Here is a 27,252-nt window from a genome sequence, read left to right as displayed (position 1 = left end):
GATAGCATAGTTCCCAAGAAGAGGGATTATTCTCATTGAAAAAGGGGAAACGCTCATTTCCTAGGATATGTCTATAATTGCAGCATTTAGGAAACAGGCAGGAATTCAAGTTCAAGACCAGCCTGGCGTACATAATGAGTAGAATTCAACCTAGGTTATATAGCAAGTCTCAAAAGTTTCAAAAAACTAACATCATGAACTGAATATACAAAAAGATCAGTGTTTCTGGATTCACTATGAATTCTTACAGTGTGTTAGATTTTATTTTTTCTCAGGACATTTATTACTTTAAAATATAACTACATTTGAAATTGTATGCAAAGGCTTACAATCTAATTCATTAATACTTTGTAGTATTTATCAATACAGCAGGCATCCAAAGTCCTCTGAATCATCATAGTGGGGAATGGACTTTTCTACATTCCAATTCTTGATTTAAAGTCCTTTCTGAGTTTATAGTGAGTTGTGTATGGGCTACAGGCAAAGTCTGAGGTCTTCTATAACCATGGTGCAAATTGTGTATAGCTGTGATGTTCCTGGAAGGCTTATTATAGCTATTTTTTATTCTTTGATTTTTAACAATATAGTGAAAATACAGTTACATAGCATTTTTAGATAGACAATTTAAGGTGACCTGTGATTTCAAATTGTATTTCTTTTTTCTTTTTTTCTTTTTTCTTTTTTTTTTTTTTTTTTGGATTTTTGGATTTTTTGGCTTTTTTCGAGATAGGGTTTCTCTGTGTAGCCCTGGCTGTCCTGGAACTCACTCTGTAGACCAGGCTGGCCTCGAACTCAGAAATCCGCTTGTCTCTGCCTCCTGAGTGCTGGGATTAAAGGTGTGCGCCACCACGCCCATCAAATTGTATTTCTAATCAACTAAAAAAGATTCATTGTGTAATGTAGTCATTAAAGGGCTTTGTAGCACTCCTTCAACTCGGCGGGTTTCCTCTAGTATAACTGTATGTTCCTCTTCCACATACTTTCTCTTTAATCATCTATTAACCTTGTTAAGATTTTTGTGGTTTATGTTAAGACTAAAAGGTATGAGATGAAGAAGAAAAGCACAATTCAAATGGTTGATTTTATTCCTTTATTTGCTGGCTTTAAAAATTCTTAAGTTGGGCTTGGGAAATTGCTCAGTTGACAAAGTCTCTGCCAGGCAAGATTGAGGATCTGATTTGGGTTCACAGATCAGGGCAAGGTTATGTATGACTTTAATCTCAGCTTTGGGAGGGGAGAGGAATAGACACAGGTAAATAAATCCCTAGTACTGATTGGTCACACAGCCTAGCCAAATCAATAAGCTTCAAATTCAGTGAGAGAAACTACCCCCTCAACCGCTACAAAAGTATAAAGTCATAAAGATATGGAATAGTCATGTTATTCATTGTCTCTTGGTAATCACCTTTTAGCTAAAAATAAGGTCAGTGGTACACACTTAGATTTCTAATGTAAGGATTTTGTAAAAAGTCCCAAAAATTCATTTGTCTTGCCTTTAGTCACTACCAGAGCCCAGACATTTTCTCATTTATTTTTTAAATTTAGATTATGTATATCCCTTTAGTAATGCAATCAACAAACTAGGATCACCTGTCTGTGGGCTGCCTCTAGAATTGCCCTCATGTGATCACCTCAGTTAGTAAATATTCTTTTTAAAATCTGCTAGATTCTCTGTTACTCTTAAACAGTTATTTAATTTTTCATTTAAATATTTATATAAAATATGTACATATATTTTGTAGGAGAATGACTTAGAAATGACTGTCATCTTAACTGGATTTGTTTTTAGTGAATGTAAAAATTGAAGGAGCTTTGTTAGCTTTTTTTTAGCTGAAAAGGGCATGCTTTCCTCATGCTAAGAACTTGTTTACTGTTCTATTGCCCACATCTTCCAGTTTTTAAATTCTAAACTGCTCCCCAGTTTTTAATCACATTTAAAAATTAAAATTTTGTCTTACTACTAATACAAACACAGTCTCTGACCAGTTTGGTCATGAAGATTGGAATTAGAATAAGAACATGTACCATCTTTGTCTGGTCCTTGGTACATGTATCCTAGTGAGTACACTGTTTAGTTCATCTTAAATACTTGGTTTTGGCAGTCCAAGCAGTCTGTTCTTTACTTCATTTCATAAGATACTTTGGAAAACAGTATAGTCCTTTAGTCTGAGTAGGTACTTATGGAATAAGCCATACATAATGACATTAGAATCAGTTAAACATGATTTTTTTCTCTTTTTATGCACTACTTGACATCCAAAGCAAAAAGAGGTAAGTTGGTTATAAACATCTAGGTGAACCATATTTTCCATAATAGATTTATTCTTGACTAGCTTTGCTTGAACTAAATTTCCATAAATCAAATACTTTTACATCAAGAAGCTTATCATTGTAAATTCCTTTAAAAATTTGTAAGTACCTTCTGTAAAATTGTATTTTTAAAAATACTATTTAAACATATTGCTTTTCCTGTAAATTCTGATCTAATTTAATCTTAGGACATTTGGAAACACTTCATTTAGTTTGGATTAGTGTTTGCCTGATAATGTGTATTGCACATTATATGAACTCCTTTCTTAATATAAGAAAAAGAAAAACACAGAACAAAAGAACACCACAACAAACCAAACCAAGAAACAACCGATACTGGGAAAGTCTTTAATTTTGAGATACATTGATTTGCTGAAGAGGACGTCCAATCTTCTCAGAATATTCTCCAGTGTGATTTTTCTGCAGTGATTTAAAATGAAAATTATGAAATAAAATCAAACACATTTTATTGAGTGGTATCTCATAGATTTTTCTTGACTGATATATATCTTTATAACTGAACTTTTTAGTGAAGTCCCATAATTTGTTTAACTTATTTCTCCTGTGTCTTTGTTGATTAATTAGGACATGAAAAGATGATCTGGATTTGATGCATGCGTCTTAACTTTGCCTACCAAGGATTAACTGCCTTAGTATCTTGAGTTAACTGTACCAAGTTGCATTGCTCTTGAGAAGGTTATTTCTAAACAAAGGGTCATATTTGAAAAGGTGTTTGATTGGTATGAGAATCTGGCAACACAGTATACTTTTACCTCTTGGTGCCACTGTAAATAATTATTCTCTATCCCTTTATCATCCATTTCTGTCATGCTCATTATTTATTCCTAAATTGTCCAGAAGCAAAAAGGTGCAATTTATATATTTCCCTTTGTAAGATTTGTATAAAATGAATTTTTCTATAAACATTGTTTTGTTTTATTGACTAGCCATATGATATCATGATATCATATGGCAAGTTAAATAAGTTTTTTTCTAATTTGTAAACAGAAAAATGTTTTTCTCTGCTTAGCAAATAGTTTTAATACTTTTCAGAGTGCATTAAACCTATATGCTATTGTCAGTTAGGAAAGGTAGAACCAAATGCCTTTTAAAGGTTTGTTATTTTTGCCTGAATTATATTAATATTTTTTGATATTTCAACAAGTCTGTAGTTTTGTTCCCTGAAGAATTTTAATGCATAAAGACTATTTCAAACTATCAAGGATAGAAAGATTTAATGGAGTTTGCTGTGTTGAACACTGAGTGTCTGGTGATATAAATTAGCAGATTATACCCCAGAGAAGTTGGAAATGATGCTATCATTTTATCAGTGGTTGCTTTCAGAGAAACTAAAGTGTTTCTAGGACATGTGATACAATTGGCAAAAAGGGATGAGATAGCCAACTCGATGTGTTTGATTATAAATGAAAGTTGAATTGTGACCAACCAAATGTTGGTCACAGCTACCTATTTTTATTAGTGTCAATGTCTCATTCCACTCATTACTGGAATTTTGAAAATATCTTACTGACTACAATTAGTATTTATGTGTTTCTATCATGTCCTTTTATTTTTCTTTCTATAGTATTTCTATTTCAAGTTTTTCTCATGTTTTCCTGTTATTTCAGTTGATGTACTTGGGAGTCCTTAAGTCTACTTAAGAAGTGTACTTGACATTTCTTTCTGTTAGTTCATGAATACACTATTAATAACTTGTAGATTTAGTGAGGAATAATTTAGTATTGTTATTGATATATTTTAAATGATAATTTAAATTTTATTTTTCTGATTTAAAGCCTCCAATTATCAAAAAATAATATTACTATATTAACTTTCATATTTGTATTAGACATCATTCCCCTTTTCTTATTCTTTTGTTAGAAACATTTTGATCACAGAAATGCTTGATTCACAAACTTCCTTCCTCAAACGAATCTGTTAAACATTTACAAAATATACATAGAGAAAAAAATTCACAAATCCATTAAGGGAAGTGGAATCAGTACATTAGCAAATATTTTTGCACCACATTGAAAATTCCCTACACAAACTACTGTGAGGAAATAAGTAGCCTTAATAGACATTCTTCAAGCAAAGTTGCCAACAAAGGCCGATGGAGGTGAGTTTTGACAAAGCTTAAAGAAGTTAGGCATTTTCTTCTGGGATGATGGGTAATACTGCCCAGACTAGATAGCTCTGAAAGAGAAAGAACATGTCAAATAAACATACAGATAGGAGCAAAGGCTTTTGGAAACCAATTCTGTATATTGTTTATTTTGACCTTTCTTACTTCACTCCAGCTAGTCCCTTTACTTACTTCTTGAAGTAAAAAAAAATCATTCGTAACCAGACCTTCCTTTCCTTTGTCCTGTTGTCTAATCAGTGGACTCTGGGCTGCATGTTTTCACAAAAATTCTCTCACCTGATCTTCATGGAAATCCTGCAAGACTTGATTAATTGATTAATGTCAACACTTATTGAGTAAGTGAGGGTTAAAATTACTTCTTTTGTCAGCTGGGCAGTGGTGACGCTTGCCTTTAATCCCAGCACTTGGGAGGCAAAGGCAGGTGGATTTCTGAGTTTGAGGCCAGCATGGTCTACAGAGTGAGTTCCAGGACAGAGAAACCCTGTCTCAAAAAACAAACAAACAAAAAAATTACTTCTTTTGCCACTTAGTTACTGTTCCACAAAGCAGGAAGCCAAACACAAAGTCTTTTGAAGTGTGTGACTCTGTGGTAGAGTCCAGGCGTAACGTTTTTGAGGACTAAACATACCAGAGATAAATCCATACTGTATTAGTTACTTTTATGTTGCTATGATACAATCTCATGACAAAAAGAAATATATAGAAGAGTTTATTTTGGTGTACAATTACAAAGGGAGAGTCTATGATGATAAGAAAGGCATGGCAGCAGGTGGTTGGGTCAGGAAGTTTGCTGACAACATTTCAGTACAACACATGAAGCAGAGAAAGCCAACAGGAAGTTTCATTAAGCTATAAAGTCTTCCCACAACAATGTAGTTCCTAAAACTTCCCAAACAGCACTAAAAATGGAGGACCAAGGGTTTAAATATATAAGCTTATGGAGACTTTGTCCCCCAAGCCACAACAAATGCTTATTTCTTTCTGGTAGACTCTGAATACCAGTCTGAAAAGGAGAGTTGAGCAGCATAAGATAGAGAAGGCAGTAGAAAGATGTCAGGAGCCATCATAGGACAAGCTAATAACTAGCAAGTGATCTTCCTGAAGTGACTTCACTTTGTTTTATATCTACGATGAAGCTCTGACAGTCAAGGCCCAAGAGAAAATCATTTTAGGAAAGATCCTGCTATTAATATGCCTTTCCTTTATTATTAAACATACATAACAATCACTAGGTTCCTTTTGAGCACATCTCTACAGATCTACAAAAATGTTTTGTCTTGTAGTGATACTATGTAGATAAATAGAAGACGTCTTTATTCTTAATGATGATCCTATAAGAATTTCTAAAGTTAAATTAGTGATTAATAAGCTCTTTTATAGTGGGACTGCTATTAGATCCTTCTCTGCTAGTCAAAACTGCAATGAGAACTGTCAGTCTCCCAGGTGTCACCAGTTAATTGCCTCTTAGGTACTAACCAGACTTTCTACTACTCAGAGTACCTTCCAAGAGGTTGTAAAACAATTAACCAAAGGTCATAAAAAAGGGAACTAATGATTTATTGTAGGTGCTAGGACAGAAGATAAAATGTTGACTGGGTTTATCTATACAAACCTTTACTAGTATCTTAGTTATGGTTAACTTTCAATGAACCTGTGGAGCTGTGGCAGGTGATAGATGTTTAGTCAGTTAATTACTCCTAATGGATATGCATTTAACATTCTCTATTGTAAACTTCTATTTCAATTTATGATTTTATTTTATGTGTGAACTTGTGATGAACTTTTTAACATGTGATCATGTATTCTGAAAGATGTATAAGTGCTGAGAACAAAAGAGTCAGAACTGAGCTGAGGAGAACTTTTTTGTACAGAACACTTCTTAGACAAAGAGGAGAAGCAAGAAAAGAACTTTTTCCTTGCCCCACTTAGAATCTTTCCACTTTCCCCTTTTCTTAGGTAGCTTTCATAGGAAACTTTTTACAACCTAGTAATAAACTCTATAATCATTTTTCAAAGTGTCTTTTTTTTTTTTCTTCCTGTGACTTCTACTGAAAGCTACAGCTGTGTAGTTCCTGGTGAAATAGAACAAAGGCCACATTACTTAATCCCCTGTTGTTAGGCTAAAGGAGTCAATTGCCTAAACCAGCAGGTTTTACCCTCAGAAAGAGCAAGAAAGTTTTTAGGACCTTTTAGAAGTTATCATCAGCATTTCAGTATAGTTAGAGAGTTAGAATGTCTGGAGACCCTCAGACTTTCAAGCCACAGAAGAGTCCTACTCTGTGCCCAGCCTCTACCCTTTCCAGGCTAGGAAGCTCCTGCACGAAAGAATGCCAGGAAATGGTGACAGAAGCTTTACTGGGTAGAGGCAGGAAATACCTTGTGGAATGCTCATCACCTATCATGATAGGTCTACATTATCTTCCTCAAGTACCTGAGTGTGTCTCTACTACGTGAAGAGTGTTTTTGTGTTATTATCCACAAACAGCAAACTCCTGTGTTTGTAAGCAGTGGTTGTAATGATTCTTTTTTTTTTATCTTCACACACAGTGCATAGAAGTTTATACTTTTCTAATAATGTAATTACCCAGATTTTATACTCTATCATCAGTTTAGTTGTCCCTAATAACACTGATTTGGTAGATGTTTTTTTTGTTTGATTGTTTTTAGAGACAGGGTTTCTCTGTGTAGCTCTGGCTGTCCTGGAACTCACTTTGTAGACCAGGCTGGCCTTGAACTCAGAAATCCACCTGCCTCTGCCTCCCAAGTGCTGGAATTAAAGGCGTGCACCACCACGCCTAACAGATTTGGTAGATTTTGCTTCTAATATACATACATGCATACATGCATACATATATACATGTATATATAAAACAACATATATAAAATATATTGCTAAAAAACAAGTGTGGATTTTCATTTATAATTTGTTGTGTCCCCTTATATATATTGTTGGGATTTGAGTTTTCTTTGAGTCTTCTTAAAATGTATTTATTTATTTCTATGCTTGAACAACTTTAAAGGTGAAGAAATGTAAGAGTTATGATTATATTGGATACATATTATGGATTATATTGGACTGATGATGGTAGAAAGTTGGTGTTACCATTGCATCTACTTTAGAACACATTTTCATTTTCTTGGACTGTGGTTACAAAATACCACAGACCAAGCAACTTAAACAAAAAATTTTGTTTATTTGTTTGTTTATCTATTTTCCCACATTAAAATCTTAAATTCAAGGTCAAGGTGCCTACAGGAGGACTCCTTGCTTTCAGGTAGCCACACTCTTACTGCATCCTTGTTTGGTCCTTCCTCTGAGTTATATACATTTTTGTGTCTCTCTGATGTCTTCTCAGCACAAGGATATGCATCAGATGGAGTAGGACCAAACTCCATAACATCATTTTAACTTAATCACCTCTCTGAAGGTCTCATCTCCAATTACAATCCTATTCAGAGGTCCTGGGTTGAGAATTTAACTTTGAAAGGATACAATTCAGGAAGCTATCATACTCCATGGGGCATTATACTAAAAGAACATATGAAGACAGTCAGTAACTTGGGCCAATGGGACCACAGAACAAGTTACTGTCTTGAAAGGAGTGAGAAGAGCAGTGAAGGGAAGGGTACTTATCTTTTTCTTTTTAATTTCATTGCTGAAGGAAAGATACTAAAAAGTCATGCAACATAAATGAAGAGGTGCCAGGGGAAAAAGAGAATATGAAAGCAATAGGATAGATACTTAAATGTGTCAGAGAATGTGGAAATAAAATTCTTATACAGAAGAAAGAAAAGATTTTCTAAACTTGAGCCTCAAATTCAAGCCTGATCTTTGACAAATTTCAGGAAATGGATGCATTCATCTGCTTGATATACAGTGGTGGCAGCTAAAAGCCAGTTCATTAAAAATGCCTTCTGTTAGACTAAACTTCTTTTTCATACATAAAGCCAGGGTAAGTGCTATGTCTGAATCTTGACAAACAACCAGCTGTTTAAAATTTTTTAAGGCAAATAGAGAATTAGTTATACAATTTTTTACATTCATAACTGGTTAAAAAAATTGAAAATCATCCATTAAGATTTATGAAATAGCCTTGTTGTTACCAGTCTAAAATGAAGATATCAAAGTAAAATTGCCATATTTTTTAACTGATGTATAAAAATAGGAGAGAGGCTTACATATTAAATGAGTAGAATTCAAAAGATACATTAAGTAGAAAAAGGCTAAAAATGCATCAGGGATAAACATATAATGTTTAAAAAGTAGAAGTCAGAGTTGCAACTCAGTGGTAGAATGAATGCTTAGCACGCACAAGGCCCTAGGTTCAATTCCCAAAGCACAAATTATATAAACTATTTCATTAGAATTATAAACATATTAATAATGGCTATATATGTATATGATAAGTATGCCCATATTTTATTGGCATTTAAACATATATCCATAAGCACAGGGTAGAAGAAACATGACTTGTTATCACCACCTATAAACAAAGAAAGATTGGCATAAAATAGCAGTGAAATGTGGTTTCCTTTAAATGTCATACAGATTATATTTTCATAGAATTTTGATGATTTTGATGAGGCAGGTCTTCTGAGCTACTCTTCTATAGTCATGCCAGACTACATATGATTTCATTGTCACACACCTCAGGGTTAAAAAGATGTCCCTGGACTATGTTCTCCAGGGTAAGGGAGCTACGTGATAGGAGAATGAGAGAAGTTGCCACCATGTCTCATAAGAAGAGTTTGGATTATTTGGCATTAAGGAAACTCAGAGGTCCAGATGGTTATTATGGACATTTGAGTAGTACTGGATATAGCTTATGGTGCTAAGAGAAGGAGATATGTATGAAAGATACATTTCCACTAAGAACCATGGCTGGATTAGATCTTCCACCTTGGAAATAGGCTTTAATAAGTAATGCTATATGAGACTTGTGTGACACTGTTCTTTTTACAGAGTATGTGGTAATCAAGGAAACCTCTCCTAGAGCCTCATCCTGGCAGGCTGTATACTCCACAGCTCAGATTGTACTCATATTCTAAATGATATCCATAGTGTCTTGTGGGATGATGGAAGAGCCAAAACCTAATGTTCAAACTCATTCCATTCAGGTTACTCTCACTGTTCTCAAGCAGCCATTACTCGGTTTCTGGACTTCCAAAGGCATTGGTCTTTAGGAAATTAATGAATTTTCTAAATTGCATCAAAAAGGTTAAAAGTAGTAATAACCTGAAAGAAAACTTTAAAGCAAGACCTCTTCTTTTCTTTCAGGGAAATATATTGTTTCCAGCCACCAAAACCAACCAACCAACCAATCAAAAAACTAACTAAACCAAAACCAAAACCAACAAAACCACAAAACATTATTCCTGTTCTTGGATGCTATATCTTATTCTGTGCTTTTGATGTATTTGATTCTCTTCAAATCAGTGTCTCAACTGTATAGTGATATTCCCTCACTATATAACCTTGATACTTTTGGAGGTAACTGATAGAACTTTAAGTAGCCAGAAAATACAGTGCCCAACACATGGTAAGCAAGAAATGAGTTTCAGATGCAGTCACTTCTTCCTCATCATCACCATCTCCATGGCATGTTAGTGTTAAGTGCTCACTGAATATGTTTGTCTTTCTCAATAAAGCAGATATGTTATCTTTGTATTTTTGTCCCCACTGTCTCCAACATAAAGTTAGTAATTTGATTATTGAATAGTTGAAACTATCTTAATTAGTAAATCACAGTATCAACTGCCACATAATTGTGTCTTTCATGCTTTAAAAATAATAAGATTCTGCTACAGTTGCCTCGAGAGTCTGTCTGACCTAGAAGATCATAGTCAGAGCTGAAAGATCAGGAACTGAAATCTGAGAAAGATCTTTTCTATCTCCCAGAACACCTGCTTTACCTTGCAGAGTGTATGTTAAAATATTGTGGTTCAGTTTAGCGTAAAGTGGGCATAACTAAAGGTGTGTGGACCCAAGAGGAGAGATTTTAGAGACAATGGAGTCAGAACAATGTAGCTTTTAAAGTTTTATTCACATCAATAAATGGTGTTTTGTGCATTTGGATTCTGCTTTTTTCTCTTAAGAACAGCACTTAGAGGCTGGGCATGATGGTGAATGCCTTTAATCCCAGCACTTGGGAGGCAGAGGCAGGCAGATTTCTGAGTTCGAGGCCAGCCTGGTCTACAAAGTGAGTTCCAGAAACCCTGTCTCGAAAACAAACAAACAAACAAAAAACAGCACTTAGTTAAATATTTATAAATGTAAAATATTAACAATAACAAGAGGTGGTTTCTATATTTTTTATTTACTTATTATTATTTTAAACAGTCTTATTATACAGTTTTGGCTGGCTTGGAACTCACTATGTAAAACAGGATGGCCTTGAAGCCAAAAGATCTGTCTTATTTTGCCTCCCAAGTACTGGGATTAGACATATACCACCATGCTCAGCAAAGTGATTTCTTTTCAAAAGAGAATATAGGACTGGAGAGATGTCTCAGTGATTTCTTAATTTGTTGCTCTTAGAGAAGACCTAAATCACTTCTACTTACATGGTTCACAACTGCCTGTAACTGTAGTTCCAGGGGGATCTGATACCCTCTTCTGACCTCTGTGGGTACCAAGCACGCACATGATACACATACTATATGTACATGTAGGCAAATACTCATATACATAAAATAAAAACAAATCAACCTTTAAAAAGGTAAGAGAACATAATGTTCACTATAAATGTAAAGAGCTACCAATTCACACAGCTTATTAAGGGAGTGCTTTGTGGTCTTGATCATCTGCTTCCTAATTATTATCAGAAGGAGTATTTTCAATGTATGATAAGCCATGACTGCATTGGCAGAGAAATTATTTCTGGCATACAGAAGATTTGAAAAATAATAATTTTGATACTCCAATTGAGTTTAAGGATTGCTATTCAACAAAGGCTAACTCTGCTTTGGAAATGTTTCATTTATCCCTTACTGACAAACATAAAGATTACAGAGTACATGTCCAGGCCATTTTTCCTCCCACTGTACTTAAAGAAGGGCAGCATGGACCTGGTTAACTTAAAATTTGCCTATCTGGTGGCTCAATTAAAATTCAGTAGCTTTCTAAATTTGTCAATAGAGTTTTAACTCAAGCCTGTAAATCTAGAATTTGAGATGACATGGCTTTATATTTTCACATATCTAAACTGTTCACCAAAGAAAATGCTTTAAGAGTAACTTTCAAGTCAACTCTTATTTTTACTTTTTTTTAAAGATTTTTTTGCAAAAATATTATGTATGCATTTCCAAATAGCCTCTTGCATGTTTTTAATATTATGAACCCAGTGCCAGAGAGCAGACTGATTTCTGATGGTTTATATACCTATTTTCTTGGAATTGTTGATTAACATAATAACAAGTTATAAAATTTATTTAATCTAATGTGAGTTATAGTATCTGATTTTAAAGTAATAAAAACAAAACAAAGAGCACCATTAATAAGGCTGGTTTCCTTCATCAGTCCTGTTTATTAAAATTTTATTATATAATGAATCATCTAAGATTTCTGCTAGCAATTCTTTTCAACACATACAATCAATTTCCAGAAAACTGTAAATATAATTTTCTTGTTTAATATCTTGTTAATAAAATATTATTTGGCTTTCTCAAAATATCTATGAGTTTAACAATATTACTATATGCTCTGACAATAAAATCTATTTCCTGAATATATTTCATTTTAGAACAGCATATCTGTTTGTTAATTAAATAATCAGCATTATGTTCAAGTTCAGAAATTAGAATTTTTAATATTAATAGATTCTGATTTTAGAGGAATCAAAACACCAAATATGAATGGCCATAGGACATAATGTACTATTAAAATCTTGCTACTAATTTTATGTCATTAGTTTTTTTCTAAGACATTAATTAAAAATTCAATCTTTTCTATTGGCATTAGTCAAGGAAAAAAAAACACACCCAAGAAAGAAAGAAAAACAACACACTTAATCTAGATGTTTCTAAGTAAATGTTCCATTCCTCACTAAATCTCAGGCAGCTGATTTAGTTACTGTTGCTAACACCGTTGTGTCATCTCTTTGTATACATGTCTAATTTATTAGTTTCTTGTAGATTGTCAGCAGCCTGCTGCCTCCGTACCGCCACAGTGCTCACAACTAGCTGGGAGGCAAGACTACCCAACGGTCAGGTAAATTCACAGGTCCTTCCTTCTCCCACCAGATGCATGTCAGCTCCCCTTCCCAAGACCATAACTACCTATGCATCTTTATGTTATTGCATGTTTTTCATGAATTGGCTACATGACTTCACCCTTATTCATATTTCCAATGAGCATGCACAGGAGTTAGTGCTATGTCATCAACCACTAGTTGATAGAATAGAGGCTGGTTCATTTCCCCTTTGTGAGAAAATATTTGAGTTATTCCAGTGTTTCATTGCCTCCAATCTTAAACATGTAATTGTTAAGTTATTTGACCTACTTTTCTTTTACCTTTTTGTCCTTCAAATACATTTCTCAGGTAAACAAACAGGGAAAATATATGAAATTGTATATAAAACTTATCTGATGTCCATTCTAGGACAGTTTTAATGGTTTCCATTTTCTGTTTACTCAGTCCCATTGTTAAAACTGAATTGAAAAGCCATTTGTGATAGTACATACCTGTAATCCAAGCAGTTTAGAGGCTATGGTAAGAGGTGGAGTTTGAATCAGAATGAGGTATATAGTGAGTTCAAGGCCAGCTTTTGATACAGAATAGCTGTCTTCAAAATCTATAAAAGAAAAAGAGGAAAGGAGGAAAATGGAGAGAAAAACTCAAATCTGAATTCCCAAAAGAATATTTGCAGTGATTATTTTCCCTTTATCTGAAATGAAGTGTTTTAAAGGCATGTTTAAAACATCCTTGAGCCAGGCAGTGGTGGCACATGCCATTAATCCCAGCACTTGGGAGGCAGAGGCAAGCAGATTTCTGAGTTCGACGCCAGCCTGGTCTACAGAGTGAGTTCCAGGACAGCCAGGGCTATACAGAGAAACCCTGACTCAACAAAACAAAACAAAACAAAACAAACAAACAAACAGGAAAAAAAACTTGCTTGAGTTCCTAGGCACTGAGAGGAGAGTTTGCTGACAGTTCATATTTGATTTTTAAGCTGTCCAAAACAGTTACTAGTTCCCTCCATCCTAAGTGACTACCCACAGCCTAGAATCATCCCATCAGAACTTTCTCATCTCCACAGTGTCTTTCATCCTCATTTACTTGGTTTCTGTTGGTACCAAGCCTCTGGAGTCTGGATATGATCTTTAGAGTCTACTTACTAATATACATTAATGTATCTTTTGTTCTCCTACCAGAGGAGGGCTTGTATCAAGCAAGGACCAGCTCAAACATGATTCCATGTGTGTGTCTAAGATGAGTAGCTGTTAGTTGCAGACTATATATATTCATGCCTTTGCTGGATAATCACCAATACAGAAGCAATATATCCAAAGCTAGTATGTTATGTGGTCTATTGCCTAAGTAAGTAGAACACTGCCTCCAGTGTTGTAGACTGAACCTGTGCTCTCTCATATGTTAGGTCAAAGGGTCTACTACTGAGCTGCATTCCCAGCCCTCAAAGTACATTGATAAATAGTCACTAGACAGTGTCTTCTGATTAATGTCTCTTAGAAAGCTGATCAATACCACTTCAAGTAAGAGGATATTTATCTCAGAACTATTTTCTTTTCTTTTTTTAGATTTATTGACTTTATTTTTTATGTGTATTCTGTTTGTTTATATTTATGTATACCACATGTATGCTTGGTACTTGGGGAGGTCTGGAGAGGGCATTGGATCTCCTGGAAGCAGAGTTAGAATGGTTGTGAAGTACCATGTGGGTGCTGAGAATTGAACCTAGGTCCTCTGCAAGAATAACATATACTCTTAATTACTGAACCATCTCCCCAGCCCCTCAGAAATGTTCTTTACTAATGTATTGATGGAATTTATAGTAGTAGCCAGTTCTGGATAATTTCAATTATAAGTAACTGAATATTAGTATGAATACTCAAGTTGATCTGAGAGGGATTCTATAGTATAGTATAGTATAGTATAGTATAGTATAGTATAGTATAGTATAGTATAGTATAGTGTTTGGAGACCCGGAAACCTGTAGTCTAGATTCCACAAAGCAGCCTCCCTCAATTGGGGCACTAGGGTAGTGTCAATGCAGTACAGATGCTCCATCAATGCAGACTACATGTGTGAGTAAATGGGCTTTGGAGTCAGACTTCTAGCTTGTAATTCTACCTCTTACATTCCTACATGTGTCATCTTGGAAAACTGCTTCTGTTGGCAATGATGATGATGATGATTTACAAAATAAGGAAGAAAATGGACATTGGAGGAATTCAATGATGAAGGGCCTGACATGTCTGCCCTGTCTGCTGTTAGCACTAACACTTTGTACATTGCCATCCCTGACCAAAATTTTGTTTATTTTGTGACAAATCAATTTTTTTTGGACAGAGTTGTAATACTACTGCTTTAAGAATTTCCATGGGCTGGCGAGATGGCTCAGCAGATAAGAGCACTGACTGCTCTTTCAATGGTTCTGAGTTCAAATCCCAGCAACCACATGGTGGCTCACAACCATCCGTAATGAGATCTAACGCCCTCTTCTGGAATGTCTGAAGACAGCTACAGTGTACTTACATATAATAAATAAATAAATCTTAAAAAAAAAAAGAATTTCCATAAGGCAGTAGTGCAGATGTATTCCTTCTGTTCTAAGATTACTAAATTTAGGTGCTTCGTGTCTCCTTGGGGGGGGGGGGTGATTTGTTGAAAAAAAAAACAATTTAGAGAATTACAGACACCCTAGTTTCTATCCAAGTAGACATAGCATATCCAAAGCAGACTTTTCTTTCTTTTTATAGTTCACTCAAAGAAATTATTAATGCATAGAGGTTTGAAAGGAGTCCTCTTCAGGGTGGCTTGGGTTCTGAATGGTTTCTGCTGTAAGAGGATCAGAGTCAGTTCTGCACTGCCCTCTTACTCCTTCTGGGCAAGAAGGGCAATATACAACCAACATTAGAACTCTTACTGGGTACCAGGCAAGGGTAAATTCTTCGCATGTGTTAGTCATTGTGATTCCTGTATAGGTTAAACAGCTATTATACTTTTCTAAAGGAGGAAGTCTAGGTTTAGGCATTCAAAACAACTGTCAGATGCCACATATTTTTTAATACAATTGAGCCAAGTGACCTAACACCTATTTCCTGTCCATTGTAGAGCATGGCTGCACCTCAGATAAGGAACCAGTCATTGTACCTACAGTTGGTAAAAGAAAGCCTGTTTAAGTTATGCTGACTCAGTTTCTTTCAATTGAAAAGTGAATACTCAGTGAAACATGAGAAAATTTTCTAGGAATGCTGAGTTCAGATCAGGTGTTCTCTGAGTTTCTCATTTTGAAAAAAAAAGTTTACTTCCCTCCTGTTTATATGTATATATTTATGCAATTTTTGTAACTTTTTTTAGTACCACAGATCAAATTCAGGGCTATACATATGTAATCTACTCACATAATTTTTAAGGTGTATAATTTCTTAATAGTGTTCTTACACTCAAAATGTAGAACTTTTCCACATATGGTTTTGTTTTTTGAAACATAGTCTTCCTATGTGGTTTAGGCTTATCATGAATTCCTTGAATTCTAGGCTTCAAGTGATCCTCCTGCCCCAACCATCCAAATAGCTTTAACTATAGGTGTATGCCACCATATCGAACATTTATGTACTTTGTTTTTTAGCATTGATTAGAATTTTTATTTGAATTATCATTCACAATCTATATAAGTAATATACAAGGTATGGAGATGGAAAACACCACAAAATAACATTGAAATATAAGGTAAGAGCACAGTATGTCATGTTTCAATAAATATAATTCAAAATTTTTGGACTTTTTGCAGGCTGATTCTATTCTAAGTTATTTAAATCTTTATATATAATGATGTAATGGAAATGATGTTGTAACCTTGGACATAATATATTAAATATATAAATTAAATATATAAAAATGTTTACTATTTATCACATCTGCACATCTGCTAAGTTGTGTTTACCAGGAAGAAGACAAAAAAAAAATAAGCGTTTTGAAGATTTACCAAACTTCCTGAAGATATGTCCAACTTAATACCTGAAAACCTCAGTAATGAAGTGTTAACCTCGGGGCTGGAGAGATGGCTCAGCAATTAAGAGCACTGACTGCTCTTCCAGAGGTCCTGAGTTCAAATTCCAGAAACAAAATAGTGGCTCACAACCATCTGTAATGGGATCTTATGCCCTCTTCTGGTGTGGCTGAAGACAGCAACAGTGTATTCCTATAAATAAAATAAGTAAATCTTAAAAAAGAAAGAACATGAAGTGTTAAGCTCACTGTTCCATCATCTTCCAGTGAAAAGTTAACATATTTGTGGTAAAAGCTGAATAATAAATCTTTTAAAGATATTTAGCACTCAAAATTGAAACTAAATTTATAAAATTTTCTAGTAAATAATATATCAAATGTTTATTTTAAAAATAATTCATTAACCTGTCAGTCAAGAATATGTTTCTTACAAGTTAGTATATAGACATAAAATATACATGACATTACTGCATTTTATGCAAACTTCAAATGCTAATACTATGGTTTAAAATATTCTTTCACTTTATAAGAAATTTGAAATAATGAAAATAATTTTATGTCATCATGAATGACCATCAAGATGTTGGGCCAGCTGAACTATAACCCTTGCTCAGGCTATTGCCATATTCCTCAGCTAGCCTTGCAAAAACACTCTAGGAAGAAGAGTACTGAATCGTACAAGGTCCTTCATGCATAACATGACTACCATAATACTTACTGCTTGCTATAACTTGCGCTGTGTTTTATGTTTAATTCCATAGAAAGAACTATTTTCTAACTTACAACAATTTACAGAAAGAAACACAAGGTCTGAGGAATGTCTTTCTAAATTATTGTTAACTTGTTATCTCCTTTATCATTGACTACTGGGAAGATCAAGTTTAACCTAACCCAATATTGTTTTTCTTTTATCATTAATTAGATAAATCATACACTATCTTCTTGTTCCTTGTTCTACCATTTCATATTTGCTACATTTTAACCATATAGGTTGGGCTTAGTCACAGAGTGCTTGCCCAAACTGTATGAAATCTTGGTTTCATTGCAAGCATCACCAAAAGGAAAAAAAATAGGAAAGATAATTCTTATCATTGATCATCCTCATCAATATAGAACAGCAGTTTCCTTTTAAACTAAATTTACAGTGGGTCAAAGAGTAGGAAAGGATGTAATGTCTAGCTAATTATTTACATAATTATGATTTTATACTAATGTTCAACAGATATATCTGATTGACAATTTCACTACCAAATCTTCAAAAGTATTTGTTTAATACAAATTTTAATTAACACATCCAAAACATTACCTTGAAATATTTAAATGAATAATATTATATTGTGTATATATACATATATATATAATAAGTTATATAAAATACTCCCTATAGAAATTAATTATATGATACTAAAATTCACAATATATGGGGAATTGCAATTTAAAAAATATTCTCACTGTGCCCTTTCCCTTTTGCTAGTCACATTTTAAAACATGTAAGCCCAGATATGTCTTATAATTTTACCCTAGGAAATCTAATTTTACTACTTTATTTGTCAATTATTCATCAATACATTGAATGACCAGGTTCATTACAATTTGAGGCTCTCAGATGTGGCCTATTGGTTAGAAAACAACATCATTCACTTAACAAAATGTCATAAAAATTATCAGTTCTTTTTTTTTTCACACCATCAAGCCAAAGTGGAGGACTCCTTAGAGCAAACTTGGCTTCACAAGCAAATGAACTATCTTCTTGAGTCTCTACTAGTAAACTCTAGTCTCGTCTAAACTCTGATGTCTTAGCCCATTGGCTAGCACATTACAAATGCAGACTCTAGAGTCCTTTCCTGGCCCTGCTAACTCAAAGTCTCCTTTACCAAGATCTTTGGGTGACTTGTACCCACTATAAAGTTTGATAAGGACTGATCTAATGACACTTTACTGCCAACTCAGAGATCTAGGAGTTGGAAACTGCAAAATCTGAATACTTGACTTGGGGACAAGTTCATGTATCTGTTCTCAACGTTTCTTTTTACTTTCTTACCCCTGCCCCCATGCTTTGCTTTTAAAACCTTCATTTTTACTTATTTATTTTTTTGGCATGCTTTGGTTTTAAACTATTTTCTTCACAAAATTTCTGTTCATGTGTTTAAAATGTATAGGACAATAATTTGACTGTCAGTGGACTTGGTTGTTTACCAGCTTGTTTTTACTAACGGCCTTCTCTCTCATTTTCAGTCCGGACATTGCCCTCAGTAAGGAACAGCCACATTCCAGCTCACAGTGTGCACCTCTTCATTGTCTCGCCAAGCCTCCTTACCCCTAGTCTTCATCTCTCATGGATGAATATCTGGACTGAAGGTTTTTTAGTCACAGTGAGGGCACTGCTTAAGATCTAGCGGGTGTTTTCTTCTTGGATGTTAGATGTACATGTGGATTCCAGTCCATCATTTTTGAAGAGTAAAGAGAGTTCAGAAGAATAAAATGATGCATAGACCTTCGTGTGATCAATTTCTGGTTTCTCTGAATCACAGATGACCTGCAATCAAATGGCAACAGTTCACTTGAAACTGAAATGAAACATGTATTTCAGATAGTTGGCTTCACCTCCATAGCATAAAAAAGAACCAAGACAATGTAAAATAGATATGCTGTAAAATCATCTTTCCCTATACTCCAAAGTCAGCTATAGATGATGATTCTAATAATTTTCATTGAAACTTACTTTATATTTTATTTTCTGTATGGTTTATGTTTATAAAGATTATTTCTGTAAGCAGAATTCATTTATTTTTAAAGAGTCATAGTTTACTTAGTTATTTAAAGTTTTAATTTAGTTTAAAATCTGAAACCAGACAGATTCTGGTCCTTTTTCTTGCAGAAAATTACAAATGAGGTGCATCAGAATGTTAACAATAACTGTTTTGCTGCTACATGAATATTCTTTATGCAGTTATTTTCTAATCAGTAACTCATTAATTGTCAGTTATTTTTTTAACTAGGTTTCTTCACTAAACATTTATTAAGTAAATCTAAGAAAGAGGCAAAGCTATGATTCATTGATTTAATCAAGTTTTGAGGGTATCTTTAATTTTTAAAAATTGCAGTTGAGTAGATAGATATATTGGTGCTGCTCCTGTGTGTGTGTGTGTGTGTGTGTGTGTGTGTGTGTGGTCGTATTAAAGAAGGACAAATTACTTGAAGGAAAGAAATGGTGTGCTTATTTAATGACCACAAATTTTTTAAACTTTTCCAAATTTAGGGTCTTACTATGGGTTTCCCACTAAAAGGGATCACAATAAATGCAAAAATATATACATATATAACTGTAAGGTAGCCTTGGATAGTTATTTTATGCAGAAAGTGTATGTTTTGTTGTTTGTTTTCTTTTTCCGCAATGAATCTTCCTTGCCAAAAAAAAAAAAAAAATAGATAGTAAACCTTAGCTCATTGTCTACTTTTAACAAACACTCAGGTGCCTACAGTCATATTATATTGAGATAAGACATGTTCCTACTTAATTTACAGATTCTGCTGGGTAATTTTATGACTTTATTTAAGGCAATAGAATTTCATAGAAAAATTTAGTTTTTGCATTATTGAGAAAACAAGGACAACAGCTGGTTGAGCTGTAAGGTCTAACTTGGATTCCTCAGTTCTCAAGTGCTGCCCACATAATTGCGCCTAACCCTGACTCCTTGTCTTTGTCAGGTAGCCTTAACTTACATAAAACCATAAAGGTTTTATTTTTTCATGTAACAGTATCTTTAACTTTTCTTCAAAACAGAACTAGTCCTCACTGTTAGCAAAAAGATGACTAGTGTTGTAGGACACCAACAATGGCGATTTTAGAGCTACCCATCTTGTGGAGGGAAAGATGTGCATGTTTATGGAGTGACCTAAGGTCAGCTGTCAGCCACAAAGCACATTACAGAAATATTTTTTGTTTGTTATGTTCCTGTTGAGTACCAGTCATAGTTACCAAAACAACCCAAAGATTTTGTGTTCTTTATCGGATTAATAATAGATCCTATGGAACTTCTCATCAATCAGAATCTCCACATAGTTGTCCCACCTGTATTACTTGGTTGTTCCTATACATTTTCCTCATTTATTGGTGTTAAGTCTACCTGGTGCCAATCTTAGTGAGACAGTACAGATTTTTGTCAGAGTTCAATTAAAGACAACTTCCTCTGTTCTTTCTTTTCTTTTCCCCCTTTGCTAAGCGTGATTCGAAACCCAAGAAGTGTCAGAATTACTAAGTTAATTTTGTACCTGAGGAAATTAGTACCTCAAAGCAAGTTGTGTCTTTGGGCTGGGAACTCAACAGTGGATCTCTTCTCTGTGTAACCACTGTTGACATAGCTGCATTGTGTTTGTGAATAGAGTTGACTTCTTCCAATATGAAATTTATCACTGTCTGTTATAAACTATTTTATTATAGTTGTTTATTTGAATATAGTGGAAATTTTTGTTTTGAAATATTAATTCTATAAAATATTAATTTTAACAACTTTAATAAGAAGATACAGAAATTTTGAAACAAATTTCTCATTTTCAGCACAAAAGTAGGTAGTTATTGCTAAGCAGTAAGAGACTATCATGTATTTATGTAGTAACATCATTTAGTGCAGTTTAAACTGAGCTGTATTTATTTTTATTTATTTACGGACCCTTTCAATGAATAAATGTAGAGTGCTGATAAAAATGAGTACCTGTAAAGATAATATCAGAATGTAAAAAGTGAAAACTGGTGAAACAAAAAACCCATGAATCTCAATAAGAGAATTGAAGGTGCATTTGATATTAAAATATAAAGTAAAGAAATTCTACAAATGCTAATTGTTGTAGACACTTTGAACGAAGGTGAGAGGTGATGTTTAAGATCAGTTATCAAAGTAACCAACTACTGTTATAAAATTTCATTACATTGTAGTGCGTGCATGTGTGTGTGTGTGCTCACGCACAACTACTGTTATACATTTCATTACATTGTAGTGTGTGTATGTGTGTGTGTACACGCGCGCACACACACACACACACTGTCCACAGCATGTGTGGGAAAGTCAGAGGAAAACCTACAGAAGTTGCTTCTCTCCCACAACTGTATGGATGGATCCCAGGGATTGAACTAAGATTATCAGGCCTAGTGGAAAACATCTTAACCTGCTGAGCCATCTTATTGGTTGCCACGGGTTTTTGTTTTTGTTTTTTGTTTTTTTAATGTAAGCACAATTACAAAGCTGAATAGATGAATTAGTATGCAAAAAATGCTTTTTCACTAAGGATTTTCATTAAAACATAATAGTAAAATAAAAAGAAGCAATAAATTGCTTTTGGCCTAAGTGCTTAGGAGCATGAACAAAACTTTGGATGTATAAACCTTTTGCATATCTAATTCTGGATTTAAAAGAAGGGGGAGGAGGAAAAATGAATTTTGAAAACTTCTAGAGAATATAAATCTATAAAGGAATGAAGAAAAGACTTATTTGGAAATTATACTTTATATTTGCCTAAAGGAGAAGAGGTACAATAATGAAATCCAACAAAAAGAACTTAACAAATGACAGAGAGTAGCTACAGAGCCTATATGACTAAATGAGAAGGGTTAATAGTACCTATAGGAAAGAGATATTTTAAAGTGGAAAATTAATCATTGGATAACTATAAAGATTTGTTTTTAAAAACTGAAATGATACTGGTAGTCTTGTGAGTATAGACAATTTACAATAATATATAATCCTAGGAGTCCACAATTCTATGATTCCTTTGTTTTAAAATTTAAAATATATTGAATTTTTACTGATTGGTCATAGAAAATTTTTACTTTTAAACTAGGATAACAATATTAATTTTCTAAGATATTTATTATTTTTAAGAGGATTTCTTTAAAGGTATCTGAAGTGTAGCAACTCCATTTAAAGAAGCTTCGGTGTCAGAGTCTAAAAAACAAATATACCCAAGAAAACTTCATAAATACAGTGTATGCAATCTCATAGAGGAGACAAATACTTTTTAAATTTTATTCACACACAAAGATCTTCTGTCCTTAACATTTGCTTTATCTATGCTGTAGAACATGTTCTTATACAGATAAGCCCTTCTCTATTAGGTAAGCATGAACAATTGGTCTACTAAACTAGTTAAGAATTTGGATGTTCCCTCATATACTATATTGAATGAAATCCTCTCCAGTAACCAAGCACAGGTTACAAATAATTATATGAATAAATCAAATATATTTTCTACTGTGATAAATGTCAACTTTTATTGTATAATTCAGACAAAAGATTTAATCTTTCTTACAAAGAAATCAGTGGGCAGGAGTAGGGAGTAACTCAGCCATGGGGTGTTTGCTGAACCTGTGTGAGAGGATAGCACCCACTGCACTGCAAAATAAACAACAAAACAAACACTGATATTTCCCTGAATAAAATCCTGTTCATTCAATCCAAGGATGTCACAAATGAATTAATATTGTACATATAATGAAATTTGTAAAACCCATAATGTTTAAAACTTTTGTTTTTAGTAAATCAGAGTGATTTAAATAATAGTGCATTAATGCTTCAAAATTTAAATAAATTTCAAATAAAGCAGAAAGCTACCGAAGTCATGCTAGTCAGCATGGCCAGTGCCAAGGTTGAAAAGTACTTACTTCAAAATCAGTGTCCTAGCTCCTGAGTTACCATATCTATTTTCTGTACTAATAACCCAAGATGAGTTTTTTGAAAATAAATTTATCTTTAAATGTTATTTTAACCACCATAGTCCCTAATATCTTGTAACCTGTTTTTATTTTAATACCCAAAAGATTTCAAATAAGATATCTTGTTTATTACTCAAGATATAAATTAATGAGATAATTAGTATTAAAATTTAAAATGTTCTTAAATTTGGGATTTTTCAGAAATGGCAATCTGTTTATGAGGAGCAAAATTAACCTTCATTAGTGTAAAGCAAGAGTATAAGACGTTTGCATGAAATATTTCATATTATGTAAGCTTTCCCATATCCATAACATTGACTCTATATAGAAATCTTACTTGCTGTATGATCTCGCCATTAGGAATGAAGGAGGCTGTTACATGCACTGGGTCTCCTTTCCATACTGAAGCGCATGGCTTTATTCCTCAAGTTTATTTTTACATCTCTCAGATGGAGTTATTTAATAATCTGCCACAATTGAACTGAAGCTTAAATGACCTGCTGATTCGGATAATTTCTTTAATTGCTCTACATTTGCTGAGAATTTATTTTTATTTTAACTTCTGTACATAATCAGTCTCTGCTCAATATACCTCTCTAATGAGACCGTTGAGAAGTAAATTTGATGCTTCTTAGTGTGGATGTATGCTTTTTTTTTTTCAAAAAAATAATTTTTTACATCTTATTTTATTTATTTATTGTTATTTTCTTAGACAGAGTTTCTCTGTATACTCCTGGCTGTCCTGAAACTCACTGTGTAGAACAGGCTGGCCTCAAACTTGCAGAGATCCACCTGCCTCTCCAAAAAAGTCTTTATCAGAGAACTATGAAGTTAAGGGAAATGATACTGTTGTGTTGACAAATCTTTATCTTGTAAAGGAGAAACAGAAGGAATCATTGGGTTCATAGCTATGACTATGTGTCATATCAGAGGAAATACTTTTTAATTTTCTTGCCACAAAACTTTTAAGCTCAATGGTTTGACTGTTAGAGTCAATTAACAATTTTTGAAAATATTTTATGACTTTTTTGTAATATATTCAGTGTCTTTATTTGCATGGCTATGCATATATGAAGATGAGATTCTGACGTTGTGCTTCTTTCCCATGTTAAAATTTGTGTTGTGTGTGGTCAAACCTAATTTTTACACTGTATGATTACCCTTGTAATGATTCAGTTATTCCAGCCTTTGTTATTATGCCTTCGGGGAGTAAACAATGTGAAGTGTTTCTATCTAATAATAACAATACCATGAAAACATGACTGAAAAACTAATTTAAGAAATGCCTTTCTTGCTAATTATTTTTGAAATCCAAACATCAGCGACATTATCAAAGACACATGCATTTAAGTACAAAAAGTTCTTATAAATTTATTGTTTGCTGTTCTTTTTACTTTTTTGTAGATAATCCCAAGTGAACTTCTCAAGGGAGAATCCTTATGTCATATGTTTGTTTCTGTGCACTCAATATTTGTGAAAGGCACCCCACTGCTAAGGAAATAACTAGATACTAATACTTATTATCTTGGTTAATCTTACCAATTGACCATACTGTATTGCAAAACTTTTTCCAGTAAATAAACTGATTATCTTTTGTTTATTTCATCAATGTTAAATTTTTATTAGTTTACAATTTTTCTGTTTGCCATTTTTATTTATACCTACAAGAAATAAAAAGTATAGGAATCACTATATGATTATATATTTTTATCCAATATAAGATCTTATTTGTCTTAACATTTCTGCATACTTTTGTGATGTGTATCAACTTCATTTTCCATTTTCCAAACTCATAATGTTTCCTTAAAGGGTATTTTGGCAGGAAAATGCACTTAGCTAAATTAAACTAGAAATGTATTAATACAGGAAACACTGTTTTAATGAAAGGAAAATGACACTTTATTATGGAGATGGTTCTTTTTTTCTTTTACATAGGAAAGAGCTAAGCCAGCAAACTCGAGGGAGGTCGCTTTTACTGGACCCTTCTACAATATAAATCATAGTAGACCAGCTTCTCTGGGGATCATCTGTTTTGATTCTGTTTTATTTTACAGTGGTGCAGGGTTAAGGAGGAAACAGGCAAGTATGGGTTTATGTGAAGTGCTAATGAACAAAAATGAAACCCTTATAACTGATCCAATTTATGGGCCTGGTTAAAGTTGCCTCTTCTTCTTTGGCACAGAAAACATTAAAAATAAAGTGTCTTAAAAATCATTCCCTTTTCTAAAAACTACTGTTTTTGTTGTTTTTGCTTTTGTTCTAGGAGGTTTGACCTACAAATCTATTTGATACTTGGCCTTTTCTTATACAGTAATACCAATAGTTTTTTACATTCCTAAAGCTTAAGAATTGACCAGCCTTCAGAAACATCAAAAAAGTCTCTTTTAATCCAGTTACATTGACACTTCTCTGACATAGTTACTGGAAATACGGAGACAGGAGGATGGGAAAGATCACTTGAGCTCACAAGTTAAGGCCAGGAAGATTTTGCCTCAAGAACAAAAAAAGAAGAAAAGAAAGGCTTTGCTGGTGGCCCAGCCCCCTACAGTCAAGTACTGAGGCAGGAAGAAGGCCAAAGGCTGATGACCTCTGACCTTTAACTCTCTCTTACTGTTCTGGAAGGCAGAAGCTAATGGCTTCTGGCAATTTAACTCTCTTCATATATATATATATCTTTCTCATTTTGGGGGTATGAAGCTTTTTAGTGGTTCTCTGCTATATCTTAGGCTTTTAGGTTAATATCTAGTATGCATAACTGTTCCCTCCAAGATTAAATCATTCAATCCTGCAGGAAACTCCTTAAAGCAGGAAGGTAAACAACTCAAAATAGAGGTCATCTCCCATCAGAAGAGCGGGGCTCCAAGAGATAACAACCAAACATGACAACATAAAACATAAAAGACAAAGCAACAGCCTTCACACCAAAACAGACAAGGCAACCTAACATGAGAGAAAGTGTGCCAAAAGCAGACAAAATAGAGACACGCCTGCTCCCACAATTATTGAGAACCGAGGCTTCATGGCCAGAAACCACGTAATAGCTCACCATTTGCTGATTCTCCAGTCCCAAGAATCTCCTGCCTTTTTTTGGTCTTTGTTGGTACTGCATATAGATACATGCAAGCTATATATATATAGCTTGATATATATATATTAAGGCTTAAAAATACAATTCTATATAATGATATTATAGCCCTGAGACAGACAGTAGTCAGATATAGTTAAAATGAGGTCTTTCTGGTCCTGCATGGAAGCCAGCCTACTCAGAGGCTAAAGCAGCCCTATTGTGAAATTAAAATAGCTCAGCAAAGCTGTTCCTCTAAGAAAGGTATCCACAGTTCTGATAGGTGACTTTGCTTGATGTTTTCTGAATTTGTGGCATGGATACATTTATCTGTTAGATCACACATCATAATCAACAGGAAGCATTGTCTCCTGAGCAATCTACTTTCACATTGTCATTTACTGGATTTTCATCTTAGATCTTATAAGGTGAACATCCCTGTATATCATTTTTATAGTTTACATATGTTTCTACTGACTTTGAGCTAAGAATAACCTTAAATAGCTCAGCTTTGACATTGTGACCACATTCAGGAGAGGATTTTACTTATCATTTATAAAAGTAGGAAAACCTGTATGTGAACATGTTGAATTAACTAAAACTGAAAGAGTTTCGGTACTATGTGTGATTTTTCTTAATTATAGCTTTTGGAGTGGGAAACCCCTTCTTTAATTTAGATTTTATGAGGTGATAAGATCCACCTTTAATCTAGGCCACAGCTTCTGGTGACAGCCTATAATATATAAAGGACATTGAAGATGGTAGCTCTTTCTCTTTGTCTGCTTGCCCTACCTCTGGCTAGCAAGTTTTTGTTTTTGTAGTGGTGGTGGTGGAA

At 33.9% G+C, this 27,252-nt stretch overlaps 1 protein-coding gene across 4 annotated transcripts in view; it reads left to right on the top strand.

Moving 5' to 3' along the window:
* Bicd1 (BICD cargo adaptor 1) overlaps positions 1-25,567 on the top strand; it is a 131,929-nt gene extending 106,362 nt beyond the window's left edge. For 2 of the 4 annotated variants that reach the window (XM_021165150.3, XM_021165153.3), the window contains 2 exons: positions 12,590-12,665; positions 18,883-25,567. In XM_021165150.3, the coding sequence (XP_021020809.1) occupies positions 12,590-12,637 (48 nt within the window). In that variant the 3' untranslated portion in view covers positions 12,638-12,665; positions 18,883-25,567. Of the gene's footprint in view, positions 1-12,579; positions 12,666-18,882 lie in introns of all 4 variants that reach the window. The other 2 variants (XM_029478583.2, XM_021165151.3) reach the window with 2 other exon arrangements.
* The last annotated feature ends 1,685 nt before the right edge of the window (positions 25,568-27,252 follow it).

Source organism: Mus caroli, unplaced genomic scaffold (genome assembly GCF_978045245.1).
Source record: "Mus caroli unplaced genomic scaffold, Mus_caroli_1 scaffold_7, whole genome shotgun sequence".
NCBI lineage: Eukaryota > Metazoa > Chordata > Mammalia > Rodentia > Muridae > Mus > Mus caroli.
The sequence above is the reverse complement of the archived record's forward strand: the minus strand, read 5'-3'. Positions and strand labels throughout refer to the sequence as shown.